At 54.1% G+C, this 14,145-nt stretch overlaps 1 protein-coding gene across 1 annotated transcript in view; it reads right to left on the reverse strand.

The window, feature by feature from the left end:
• Window positions 1-7,448: 7,448 nt before the first annotated feature.
• The window catches only part of DGAT1 (diacylglycerol O-acyltransferase 1), a 121,256-nt gene continuing 114,559 nt past the window's right edge, over window positions 7,449-14,145 (reverse strand). The window contains exons 8-9 of the mRNA XM_075589210.1: window positions 9,174-9,218; window positions 7,449-7,581 (exon numbers count right to left, since the gene is read on the reverse strand). Of these exons, the coding sequence (XP_075445325.1) occupies window positions 7,465-7,581; window positions 9,174-9,218 (162 nt within the window). The 3' untranslated portion in view covers window positions 7,449-7,464. The remainder of the gene's footprint in view (window positions 7,582-9,173; window positions 9,219-14,145) is intronic.

Raw genomic sequence — 14,145 nt, forward strand, 5'->3', positions numbered from 1 at the left:
CTCTCTGTACAGATGGAGACTGGAGGTTTGCATTCTTCCCGCTCTCTCCCCTCTCTGTACAGATGGAGACAGGAGGTTTGCATTCTTCCCGCTTTCTCCCCTCTCTGTACAGATGGAGACCGGAGGTTTGCATTCTTCCCGCTCTCTCCCCGCTCTGTACAGATGGAGACTGGAGGTTTGCATTCTTCCCGCGCTCTCCCCTCTCTGTACAGATGGAGACCGGAGGTTTGCATTCTTCCCGCTCTCTCCCCTCTCTGTACAGATGGAGACTGGAGGTTTGCATTCTTCCCGCGCTTTCCCCTCTCTGTACAGATGGAGACCGGAGGTTTGCATTCTTCCCGCGCTCTCCCCGCTCTGTACAGAGGGAGACCGGAGGTTTGCATTCTTCCCGCTCTCTCCCCTCTCTGTACAGATGGAGACCGGAGGTTTGCATTCTTCCCGCTCTCTCCCCTCTCTGTACAGATGGAGACTGGAGGTTTGCATTCTTCCCGCGCTCTCCCCGCTCTGTACAGATGGAGACTGGAGGTTTGCATTCTTCCCGCGCTCTCCCCTCTCTGTACAGATGGAGACCGGAGGTTTGCATTCTTCCCGCTCTCTCCCCGCTCTGTACAGATGGAGACTGGAGGTTTGCATTCTTCCCGCTCTCTCCCCGCTCTGTACAGATGGAGACTGGAGGTTTGCATTCTTCCCGCTCTCTCCCCTCTCTGTACAGATGGAGACCGGAGGTTTGCATTCTTCCCGCTCTCTCCCCTCTCTGTACAGATGGAGACTGGAGATTTGCATTCTTCCCGCTCTCTCCCCTCTCTGTACAGATGGAGACTGGAGATTTGCATTCTTCCCGCGCTCTCCCCTCTCTGTACAGATGGAGAATGGAGGTTTGCATTCTTCCCGCGCTCTCCCCTCTCTGTACAGATGGAGACTGGAGGTTTGCATTCTTCCCGCGCTCTCCCCTCTCTGTACAGATGGAGACTGGAGGTTTGCATTCTCCCCGCTCTCTCCCTGCTCTGTACAGATGGAGACTGGAGGTTTGCATTCTTCCCGCTCTCTCCCCTCTCTGTACAGATGGAGAACGGAGGTTTGCATTCTTCCCGCGCTCTCCCCTCTCTGTACAGATGGAGACTGGAGGTTTGCATTCTTCCCGCTCTCTCCCCTCTCTGTACAGATGGAGACCGGAGGTTTGCATTCTTCCCGCGCTCTCCCCTCTCTGTACAGATGGAGACTGGAGGTTTGCATTCTTCCCGCTCTCTCCCCTCTCTGTACAGATGGAGACCGGAGGTTTGCATTCTTCCCGCGCTCTCCCCTCTCTGTACAGATGGAGACCGGAGGTTTGCATTCTTCCCGCTCTCTCCCCTCTCTGTACAGATGGAGACTGGACGTTTGCATTCTTCCCGCGCTCTCCCCTCTCTGTACAGATGGAGACCGGAGGTTTGCATTCTTCCCGCGCTCTCCCCTCTCTGTACAGATGGAGACTGGAGGTTTGCATTCTTCCCGCTCTCTCCCCTCTCTGTACAGATGGAGACCGGAGGTTTGCATTCTTCCCGCTCTCTCCCCGCTCTGTACAGATGGAGACCGGAGGTTTGCATTCTTTCCGCTCTCTCCCCTCTCTGTACAGATGGAGACTGGAGGTTTGCATTCTTCCCGCTCTCTCCCCTCTCTGTACAGATGGAGACTGGAGGTTTGCATTCTTCCCGCGCTCTCCCCTCTCTGTACAGATGGAGACTGGAGGTTTGCATTCTTCCCGCGCTCTCCCCTCTCTGTACAGATGGAGACTGGAGATTTGCCATAGCAACGTGACGTCACATGACCTCGCGGCGTCATTTTGACGCCGTGTTGCCATGGCGAAGCAGGAAGGAAGCTGCCAGAGCCAAAGTAAGTAGGTTTGCAGAGGCCCTTCAGCTCCCCCGGCACTTAATTTAAGTGCCTTCGGGAAGCGTGCGGGGCCCCTGTAAACCCAGCGCCCCCCCCGCCAGTCGTCTCGCGCCTCCCAGTTGGCGCACCGCTGCTCTAGCGCATCCAGTATAGTATCCTGTGTCCACAGTGTCACGTGATCATGATCCCCAGACGTCATCATCCATCCCTGGTGGTGGAACGCATCCTCGTCATCTCCTGGAACGCATCCTCGTCATCTCCTGTAACGCATCCTCGTCATCTCCTGGAACGCATCCTCGTCATCTCCTGGAACGCATCCTCGTCATCTCCTGGAACGCATCCTCCTTGCGCTGCGCGTCACGTCTCTTGGTCTCCCGATTTCACTGACGTCATCTTGCTTCATGGGTCCCATTGGGTCATCGGATCCCACATCTTCCTCAATGCTTTAATCCTCTGTGGTGGCGTCCGGTGACCCTTTGTAACGAAGGTGATCATCGTCTGGATGTAAACATGCACGATCCGTGCACATGAAACAAAGGGACAAAGAAGAGACTATATATATATATATATATATATATATATATATATATATATATATATATATGCGTAGGTGATTGAACAGCGACTATCCCAGAATACTAAAAACTGATGTGACCAGTGGGGAAAAAAACCTTAATATTGTGGTCAGATTATGTCCAATGGCTATAACAAAATCCCCGGGGAGAATAGACATAAGCAGATTCATAGCAGCAACAGCAAACAGTGGCAGCATCACTCATAGAAGTATATAGCTGCAACAACACTAGAGCAATGTGGTTTATCTATCTTCAATAAAGCAGCTAAGGGACAAGAAGTCAGTTAACCTGTTGGGATATACTGTGTCAGTTAATGGGGATTGCGCATGTTAAAAAGGCCAAAGCAGGGAAAGATAAGGACCTTTTATTATTACAACGTGAGGCATATTGGATACACACATTAGACACAGTATATCCCAACGGGTTCAATGACTTCTTGTCATCAGTTTTTAGTATTCTGGGACAGTCGCTGTTCAATCACATATATACATATATACAGTGGTCAACAAATCACCAAAAAATCTACTCGCCACCTAGTACCACACATGTGCTGCTTGGGCCAATAGGAGCTTGCCACGATGTTAAATCCACTCGTCCGAGGCGAGCAAATGTATAGGTTTGTCGAACACTGCATATATATATATATATATATATATATATATATACATATATATATACACATACATATATATATATATATATAGTCTCTTCTTTGTCCCTTTGTTTCATGTGCACGGATCGTGCATGTTTACATCCAGACGATGATCACCTTTGTTACAAAGGGTCACCGGACGCCACCACAGAGGATTAAAGCATTGAGGAAGATGTGGGATCCGATGACCCAATGGGACCCATGAAGCAAGATGACGTCAGTGAAATCAGGAGACCAAGAGACGTGACGCGCAGCGCAAGGAGGATGCGTTCCAGGAGATGACGAGGATGCGTTCCAGGAGATGACGAGGATGCGTTCCAGGAGATGACGAGGATGCGTTCCACCACCAGGGATGGATGATGACGTCTGGGGATCATGATCACGTGACACTGCGGACACAGGATACTATACTGGATGCGCTAGAGGACACTGTGTAACTAAGACAGGAGGGGCTTTCCTCACGGCAGATAGGACGTTGTCGCTGGATGATGAGGCGGTAGCACTACACACGTGTTACATTTAGGTTTATTGAACAGTGAGCATTTTGGGTATTGTGGGTGTTATATAATGGGCCAATTGGGGTTTGGTTATTAAGCCACTTGCACTTGATAAAGACCATTGCGGTGGAAACGTGTTAGCTTAATATCATTTGTACCCCGCTGCGCATGAAACTGCAGACATCACGTTGTGTTAGCTTAATAAATTAATTTGTTAGTTTGCAAATCCGTGCGCCCTGTCTTTCATCTATCATCTCGTACTCTAGGACTGGATGCGGCCTGTCTTCCATCTATCATCTCGTACTCTAGGACTGGATGTGGCCTGTCTCATCTATCATCTCGTACTCTAGGACTGGATGCGCCCTGTCTTCCATCTATCATCTCGTACTCTAGGACTGGATGCGCCCTGACTTCCATCTATCATCTCATACTCTAGGACTGGATGCGGCCTGTCTTTCATCTATCATCTCGTACTCTAGGACTGGATGCGCCCTGTCTTCCATCTATCATCTCGTACTCTAGGACTGGATGCGCCCTGACTTCCATCTATTATCTCATACTCTAGGACTGGATGCGGCCTGTCTTCCATCTATCATCTCATACTCTAGGACTGGATGTGGCCTGTCTTCAATCTATCATCTCGTACTCTAGGACTGGATGCGGCCTGTCTTCCATCTATCATCTCGTACTCTAGGACTGGATGCGCCCTGACTTCCATCTATCATCTCATACTCTAGGACTGGATGCGGCCTGTCTTCCATCTATCATCTCGTACTCTAGGACTGGATGCGCCCTGACTTCCATCTATCATCTCATACTCTAGGACTGGATGCGGCCTGTCTTCCATCTATCATCTCGTACTCTAGGAATGGATGCGCCCTGTCTTTCATCTATCATCTCGTACTCTAGGACTGGATGCGGCCTGACTTCCATCTATCATCTCGTACTCTAGGACTGGATGCGGCCTGACTTCCATCTATCATCTCGTACTCTAGGACTGGATGTGGCCTGTCTTTCATCTATCATCTCGTACTCTAGGACTGGATGTGGCCTGTCTTCCATCTATCATCTCGTACTCTAGGACTGGATGCGCCCTGTCTTCCATCTATCATCTCGTACTCTAGGACTGGATGCGCCCTGACTTCCATCTATCATCTCGTACTCTAGGAATGGATGCGCCCTGTCTTTCATCTATCATCTCTTACTCTAGGACTGGATGCGGCCTGTCTTCCATCTATCATCTCGTACTCTAGGACTGGATGCGCCCTGTCTTCCATCTATCATCTCGTACTCTAGGACTGGATGCGGCCTGACTTCCATCTATCATCTCGTACTCTAGGACTGGATGCGCCCTGACTTCCATCTATCATCTCGTACTCTAGGACTGGATGCGGCCTGTCTTCCATCTATCATCTCATACTCTAGGACTGGATGCGGCCTGTCTTCCATCTATCATCTCATACTCTAGGACTGGATGTGGCCTGTCTTCAATCTATCATCTCGTACTCTAGGACTGGATGCGGCCTGTCTTCCATCTATCATCTCGTACTCTAGGACTGGATGCGCCCTGACTTCCATCTATCATCTCGTACTCTAGGACTGGATGCGGCCTGTCTTCCATCTATCATCTCGTACTCTAGGACTGGATGCGCCCTGACTTCCATCTATCATCTCGTACTCTAGGACTGGATGCGGCCTGTCTTCCATCTATCATCTCGTACTCTAGGAATGGATGCGCCCTGTCTTTCATCTATCATCTCGTACTCTAGGACTGGATGCGGCCTGACTTCCATCTATCATCTCGTACTCTAGGACTGGATGCGGCCTGACTTCCATCTATCATCTCGTACTCTAGGACTGGATGTGGCCTGTCTTTCATCTATCATCTCGTACTCTAGGACTGGATGTGGCCTGTCTTCCATCTATCATCTCGTACTCTAGGACTGGATGCGCCCTGTCTTCCATCTATCATCTCGTACTCTAGGACTGGTTGCGCCCTGACTTCCATCTATCATCTCGTACTCTAGGAATGGATGCGCCCTGTCTTTCATCTATCATCTCGTACTCTAGGAATGGATGCGCCCTGTCTTTCATCTATCATCTCTTACTCTAGGACTGGATGCGGCCTGTCTTCCATCTATCATCTCGTACTCTAGGACTGGATGCGCCCTGTCTTCCATCTATCATCTCGTACTCTAGGACTGGATGCGGCCTGACTTCCATCTATCATCTCGTACTCTAGGACTGGATGCGCCCTGACTTCCATCTATCATCTCGTACTCTAGGACTGGATGCGGCCTGTCTTCCATCTATCATCTCATACTCTAGGACTGGATGTGGCCTGTCTTCCATCTATCATCTCTTACTCTAGGACTGGATGCGGCCTGTCTTCCATCTATCATCTCGTACTCTAGGACTGGATGCACCCTGTCTTCCATCTATCATCTCGTACTCTAGGACTGGATGCGGCCTGACTTCCATCTATCATCTCGTACTCTAGGACTGGATGCGCCCTGACTTCCATCTATCATCTCTTACTCTAGGACTGGATGCGCCCTGTCTTCCATCTATCATCTCATACTCTAGGACTGGATGCGGCCTGTCTTCCATCTATCATCTCATACTCTAGGACTGGATGCGGCCTGTCTTCCATCTATCATCTCATACTCTAGGACTGGATGTGGCCTGTCTTCCATCTATCATCTCGTACTCTAGGACTGGATGCGGCCTGTCTTCCATCTATCATCTCGTACTCTAGGACTGGATGCGCCCTGACTTCCATCTATCATCTCATACTCTAGGACTGGATGCGGCCTGTCTTCCATCTATCATCTCGTACTCTAGGACTGGATGCGCCCTGACTTCCATCTATCATCTCATACTCTAGGACTGGATGCGGCCTGTCTTCCATCTATCATCTCGTACTCTAGGAATGGATGCGCCCTGTCTTTCATCTATCATCTCGTACTCTTGGACTGGATGCGGCCTGACTTCCATCTATCATCTCGTACTCTAGGACTGGATGCGCCCTGACTTCCATCTATCATCTCTTACTCTAGGACTGGATGCGGCCTGTCTTCCATCTATCATCTCGTACTCTAGGACTGGATGCGGCCTGTCTTCCATCTATCATCTCGTACTCTAGGACTGGATGCGGCCTGTCTTCCATCTATCATCTCTTACTCTAGGACTGGATGCGCCCTGTCTTCCATCTATCATCTCGTACTCTAGGACTGGATGCGGCCTGTCTTCCATCTATCATCTCGTACTCTAGGACTGGATGCGGCCTGTCTTCCATCTATCATCTCATACTCTAGGACTGGATGCGGCCTGTCTTCCATCTATCATCTCGTACTCTAGGACTGGATGCGCCGACTTCCATCTTTCATCTCGTACTCTAGGACTGGATGCGGCCTCTCTTCCATCTATCATCTCGTACTCTAGGACTGGATGCGGCCTGTCTTCCATCTATCATCTCGTACTCTAGGACTGGATGCGGCCTGACTTCCATCTTTCATCTCGTACTCTAGGACTGGATGCGGCCTCTCTTCCATCTATCATCTCGTACTCTAGGACTGGATGCGGCCTGTCTTCCATCTATCATCTCGTACTCTAGGACTGGATGCGGCCTGTCTTCCATCTATCATCTCGTACTCTAGGACTGGATGAGCCCTGACTTCCATCTATCATCTCGTACTCTAGGACTGGATGCGGCCTTTCGTTCACTGACGGGAGGACCGGTAACTGTATCAAACTCTTTTTTGCTTGATTTGGTGTGCAGCGCTTATCCGTATTGGTTACAAATGATATAAAGCCACGGAGAGGGGGACCGACGCCCCCACGCCCGGCACCCTTTCCGCCCGCCCTCCACTTACCACCAGTCCCTGTAAAACTCGCGGTCTCCAAACCGCATGAGCTCAGCAACGAAGTTCATGGAGGAATGGAAATACCAATAGAAGAAGATAAGCCAGATGAGGTGATTAGGGACCTGTGAGGAAGCAGGGAGAGGGAGGGGAGTGTCAGCGAGAGAGGGAGGGGGGAGGGAAGGGAGAGTCAGCGAGAGAGGGGAGGGAGAGTCAGCGAGAGAGGGAGGGAGGGGAGCGTCAGCGAGAGAGGGAAGGGAGAGTCAGCGAGAGAGGGGAGGGAGGGGAGCGTCAGCAAGAGAGGGGAGGGAGGGGAGCGCCAGCAAGAGAGGGGAGGGGAACGTCAGCGGGGGAGGGGAGCATCAGCGAGAGAGGGGAGGGGAGGGAGGGGAGCGTCAGCGAGAGAGGGAGAGGGGAGGGATGGAGAGTCAGCGAGAGAAGGAGAGGGGAGAGAAGGGAGAGCCAGCGAGAGAGGGGAGGGGAGCGTCAGCAAGAGAGGGGAGGGGAGCGCCAGCAAGAGAGAGGAGGGGAGGGAGGGAAGCGCCAGCAAGAGAGGGGAGGGGAGGGAGGGGAGCGTCAGCGAGAGAGGGGAGAGAGGGGAGGGGAGGGAGGGGAGCGTCAGTGAGAGAGGGGAGGGGAGCGTCAGTGAGAGAGGGGAGCGTCAGCGAGAGAGGGGGGGAGGGGAGAGTCAGCGAGAGAGGGGAGGGAGGGGAGAGTCAGCGAGAGAGGGGAGGGAGGGGAGAGTCAGCGAGAGAGGGGAAGAAGGGGAGAGTCAGCGAGAGAGGGAGGTGAGAGTCAGCGAGAGAGGAGAGAGACAGAGAGAGAGAGATACAGAGAGAGAGAGAGAGACACACAGAGAGAGGGGTGGGGGGGTAACATGGGGGGGTAACATAGGGCAGGGAGGGGGGTAACATAGGGCAGAGAGGGGGGTAACATGGGGCGGGGGGTAACATGGGGAGGTGGAGTAACATGGGGAGGGGGAGTAACATGGGGAGGGGGAGTAACATGGGGCGGGGAGGGGGGGGGAACATGAGGCAGGGCGGGGGGGAGGAACATGAGGCAGGGCGGGGGGGAGGATGGGAAACAGGGGGCGGGACATTGGGCGGGGAGGGGGGGGAGAACATGGGGAGGGGGGGGACATGGGGGGGGAACATGGGGCGGGGAGCTGGGGATCAGCCATATGAGGGGAGTGCCAGAGTGCAGGAGATGTAGGAGAGAGATCTTTTCATTTCATCGTGACTGTGGGTGCAATAGAAGATGAGCCAGTGTGATAATAAGGGGGTGACGGGGAGAGACCTCCCTCCCATAACATGTCTCCCCACCACCAAACCCCCCCCCCTCCTCCTCAGGCTTCGAGGGCAATATGGGAACGAGTATGAGATGAGAAAAGGTGAGTGAGGAGCTGTGATGGGGGAGAGGAGCTGTGAGGTGGGAGAGGAGCTGTGAGGGGGGAGAGGAGCTGTGAGGGGAGAGAAGAGCTGGCGGGTGAGCAGTGAGGAGGGAGGGCAGGGCGGGTGAGCTGTGAGGGGGGAGAGGGGAGGGCAGGTGAGCTGTGAGGGGGAGAGCAGCTGGTGGGTGAGCTGTGAGGGGGGAGAGGAGCTGGCGGGTGAGCTTTGAGGGGGGAGGGCGGGTGAGCAGTGAGGGGGGAGAGGGGAGTGCGGTGAGCTGTGAGGGGATGAAGACCCCATTTAAACGTGTGGAAGTGGAGATAACTTACGGCTAGTTTGAGAAGGCGTTCAATCATCCGGGAGTAATCCATATCCTGAGGGAGAGAAGCAGGAAGAGGTGAGCATGGACCTGAGGACACGGAGATCAGGAGGAGGGACACTCCATATCCTGAGGGAGAGAAGCAGGAAGAGGTGAGCATGGACCCGAGGAGACGGAGATCAGGAGGAGGGACACTCCATATCCTGAGGGAGAGAAGCAGGAAGAGGTGAGCATGGACCCGAGGACACGGAGATCAGGAGGAGGGACACTCCATATCCTGAGGGGGAGAAGCAGGAAGATGTGAGCATGGACCTGGGGACACGGAGATCAGGAGGAGGGACACTCCATATCCTGAGGGAGAGAAGCAGGAAGAGGTGAGCATGGACCTGGGGACACGGAGATCAGGAGGAGGGACACTCCATATCCTGAGGGGGAGAAGCAGGAAGAGGTGAGCATGGACCTGGGGACACGGAGATCAGGAGGAGGGACACTCCATATCCTGAGGGAGAGAAGCAGGAAGAGGTGAGCATGGACCTGAGGACACGGAGATCAGGAGGAGGGACACTCCATATCCTGAGGGGGAGAAGCAGGAAGAGGTGAGCATGGACCTGGGGACACGGAGATCAGGAGGAGGGACACTCCATATCCTGAGGGAGAGAAGCAGGAAGAGGTGAGCATGGACCCGAGGACACGGAGATCAGGAGGAGGGACACTCCATATCCTGAGGGAGAGAAGCAGGAAGAGGTGAGCATGGACCTGAGGACACGGAGATCAGGAGGAGGGACACTCCATATCCTGAGGAAGAGAAGCAGGAAGAGGTGAGCATGGACTTGGGGACACGGAGATCAGGAGGAGGGACACTCCATATCCTGAGGGGGAGAAGCAGGAAGAGGTGAGCATGGACCTGAGGACACGGAGATCAGGAGGAGGGACACTCCATATCCTGAGGGAGAGAAGCAGGAAGAGGTGAGCATGGACCCGAGGACACGGAGATCAGGAGGAGGGACACTCCATATCCTGAGGGAGAGAAGCAGGAAGAGGTGAGCATGGACCCGAGGACACGGAGATCAGGAGGAGGGACACTCCATATCCTGAGGGAGAGAAGCAGGAAGAGGTGAGCATGGACCCGAGGACACGGAGATCAGGAGGAGGGACACTCCATATCCTAATGGAGAGAAGCAGGAAGAGGTGAGCATGGACCTGAGGACACGGAGATCAGGAGGAGGGACACTCCATATCCTGAGGGAGAGAAGCAGGAAGAGGTGAGCATGGACCCGAGGACACGGAGATCAGGAGGAGGGACACTCCATATCCTGAGGGAGAGAAGCAGGAAGAGGTGAGCATGGACCCGAGGACACGGAGATCAGGAGGAGGGACACTCCATATCCTGAGGGAGAGAAGCAGGAAGAGGTGAGAATGGACCCGAGGACACGGAGATCAGGAGGAGGGACACTCCATATCCTGAGGGAGAGAAGCAGGAAGAGGTGAGCATGGACCCGAGGACACGGAGATCAGGAGGAGGGACATTCCATATCCTGAGGGAGAGAAGCAGGAAGAGGTGAGCATGGACCTGGGGACAAGGAGATCAGGAGGAGGGACACTCCATATCCTGAGGGAGAGAAGCAGGAAGAGGTGAGCATGGACCTACGGACACGGAGATCAGGAGGAGGGACACTCCATATCCTGAGGGAGAGAAGCAGGAAGGGGTGAGCATGGACCCGAGGACACGGAGATCAGGAGGAGGGACACTCCATATCCTGAGGAAGAGAAGCAGGAAGAGGTGAGCATGGACTTGGGGACACGGAGATCAGGAGGAGGGATACTCCATATCCTGAGGGGTAGAAGCAGGAAGAGGTGAGCATGGACCCGAGGACACGGAGATCAGGAGGAGGGACACTCCATATCCTGAGGGGGAGAAGCAGGATGTGTGAGCATGGACCCGAGGATACGGAGATCAGGAGGAGGGACACTCCATATCCTGAGGGAGAGAAGCAGGAAGAGGTGAGCATGGACCCGAGGATACGGAGATCAGGAGGAGGGACACTCCATATCCTGAGGGAGAGAAGCAGGAAGAGGTGAGCATGGACTTGAGGACACGGAGATCAGGAGGAGGGACACTCCATATCCTGAGGGGGAGAAGCAGGAAGAGGTGAGCATGGACCTGAGGACACGGAGATCAGGAGGGACACTCCATATCCTGAGGGAGAGAAGCAGGAAGAGGTGAGCATGGACCTGAGGACACGGAGATCAGGAGGAGGGTCACTCCATATCCTGAGGGAGAGAAGCAGGAAGAGGTGACGTGGATTTAGCACAGATCAATGGGGACGGAGGCACAGGGCAGTGAGACGTGGATTTAGTACAGATCAATGGGGACGGAGGCACAGGACAGTGAGACGTGGATTTAATACAGATCAATGGGGACGGAGGCACAGGGCAGCAGGACGTGGATTTAGTACAGATCAATGGGGGCGGAGGCACAGGGCAGCGAGACGTGGATTTAGTACAGAACAATGGGGACGGAGGCACAGGGCAGCAGGACACAGACGTGGATTTAGTACAGAACAATGGGGACGGAGGCACAGGGCAGCGAGACGTGGATTTAGTATAGATCAGTGGGGACGGAGGCACAGGTCAGTGAGACGTGGATTTAGTACAGATCACTGGGGACGGAGGCACAGGGCAGCGAGACATGGATTTAGTACAGATCAATGGGGACGGAGGCACAGGGCAGTGAGGCGTGGATTTAGTACAGATCAATGGGGACGGAGGCACAGGGCAGCGAGACGTGGATTTAGTACAGATCAGTGGGGGCGGAGGCACAGGGCAGTGAGACGTGGATTTAGTACAGATCAATGGGGACGGAGGCACAGGGCAGTGAGACGTGGATTTAGTACAGATCAATGGGGACTGAGGCACAGGGCAACAGGACGTGGATTTAGTACAGATCAATGGGGGCGGAGGCACAGGCCAGTGAGACGTGGATTTAGTACAGATCAATGAGGACGGAGGCACAGGGCAACAGGACGTGGATTTAGTACAGATCAATGGGGGCGGAGGCACAGGGCAGTGAGACGTGGATTTAGTACAGATCAATGGGGACTGAGGCACAGGACAGCGAGACGTGGATTTAGTACAATGGGGACGGAGGCACAGGGCAGCGAGACGTGGATTTAGTACAGATCAATGGGGACTGAGGCACAGGGCAGCAGGACGTGGATTTAGTACAGATCAATGGGGACGGAGGCACAGGGCAGCGAGACGTGGATTTAGTACAGATCAATGGGGGCGGAGGCACAGGGCAGTGAGACGTGGATTTAGTACAGATCAGTGGGGGCGGAGGCACAGGGCAGCGAGACGTGGATTTAGTACAGATCAATGGGGGCGGAGGCACAGGGCAGTGAGACGTGGATTTAGTACAGATCAGTGGGGACGGAGGCACAGGGCAGCGAGACGTGGATTTAGTACAGATCAGTGGGGGCGGAGGCACAGGGCAGCGAGACGTGGATTTAGTACAGATCAGTGGGGACGGAGGCACAGGGCAGCAGGACGTGGATTTAGTACAGATCAATGGGGACGGAGGCACAGGGCAGCGAGACGTGGATTTAGTACAGATCAATGGGGGCGGAGGCACAGGGCAGTGAGACGTGGATTTAGTACAGATCAATGGGGGCGGAGGCACAGGGCAGCGAGACGTGGATTTAGTACAGATCAATGGGGACGGAGGCACAGGGCAGTGAGACGTGGATTTAGTACAGATCAATGGGGACGGAGGCACAGGGCAGCGAGACGTGGATTTAGTACAGATCAATGGGGACGGAGGCACAGGGCAGCGAGACGTGGATTTAGTACAGAGCAATGGGGACGGAGGCACAGGGCAGCGAGACGTGGATTTAGTACAGATCAATGGGGGCGGAGGCACAGGACAGCGAGACGTGGATTTAGTACAATGGGGACGGAGGCACAGGGCAGCGAGACGTGGATTTAGTACAGATCAATGGGGACTGAGGCACAGGGCAGCAGGACGTGGATTTAGTACAGATCAATGGGGACGGAGGCACAGGGCAGCGAGACGTGGATTTAGTACAGATCAATGGGGGCGGAGGCACAGGGCAGTGAGACGTGGATTTAGTACAGATCAGTGGGGGCGGAGGCACAGGGCAGCGAGACGTGGATTTAGTACAGATCAATGGGGGCGGAGGCACAGGGCAGTGAGACGTGGATTTAGTACAGATCAGTGGGGACGGAGGCACAGGGCAGCGAGACGTGGATTTAGTACAGATCAGTGGGGGCGGAGGCACAGGGCAGCGAGACGTGGATTTAGTACAGATCAGTGGGGACGGAGGCACAGGGCAGCAGGACGTGGATTTAGTACAGATCAATGGGGACGGAGGCACAGGGCAGCGAGACGTGGATTTAGTACAGATCAATGGGGGCGGAGGCACAGGGCAGTGAGACGTGGATTTAGTAAAGATCAATGGGGGCGGAGGCACAGGGCAGCGAGACGTGGATTTAGTACAGATCAATGGGGACGGAGGCACAGGGCAGTGAGACGTGGATTTAGTACAGATCAATGGGGACGGAGGCACAGGGCAGCGAGACGTGGATTTAGTACAGATCAATGGGGACGGAGGCACAGGGCAGCGAGACGTGGATTTAGTACAGAGCAATGGGGACGGAGGCACAGGGCAGCGAGACGTGGATTTAGTACAGATCAATGGGGACGGAGGTACAGGGCAGTGAGACGTGGATTTAGTACAGATCAATGAGGACGGAGGCACAGGACAGTGAGACGTGGATTTAGTACAGATCAGTGGGGGCGGAGGCACAGGGCAGCGAGACGTGGATTTAGTACAGAGCAATGGGGGCGGAGGCACAGGGCAGCGAGACGTGGATTTAGTACAATGGGGACGGAGGCACAGGGCAGCGAGACGTGGATTTAGTACAATGGGGACGGAGGCACAGGGCAGCGAGACGTGGATTTA

This window comes from Ascaphus truei, chromosome 2 (assembly GCF_040206685.1).
Source record: "Ascaphus truei isolate aAscTru1 chromosome 2, aAscTru1.hap1, whole genome shotgun sequence".
NCBI classification, from domain to species: domain Eukaryota; kingdom Metazoa; phylum Chordata; class Amphibia; order Anura; family Ascaphidae; genus Ascaphus; species Ascaphus truei.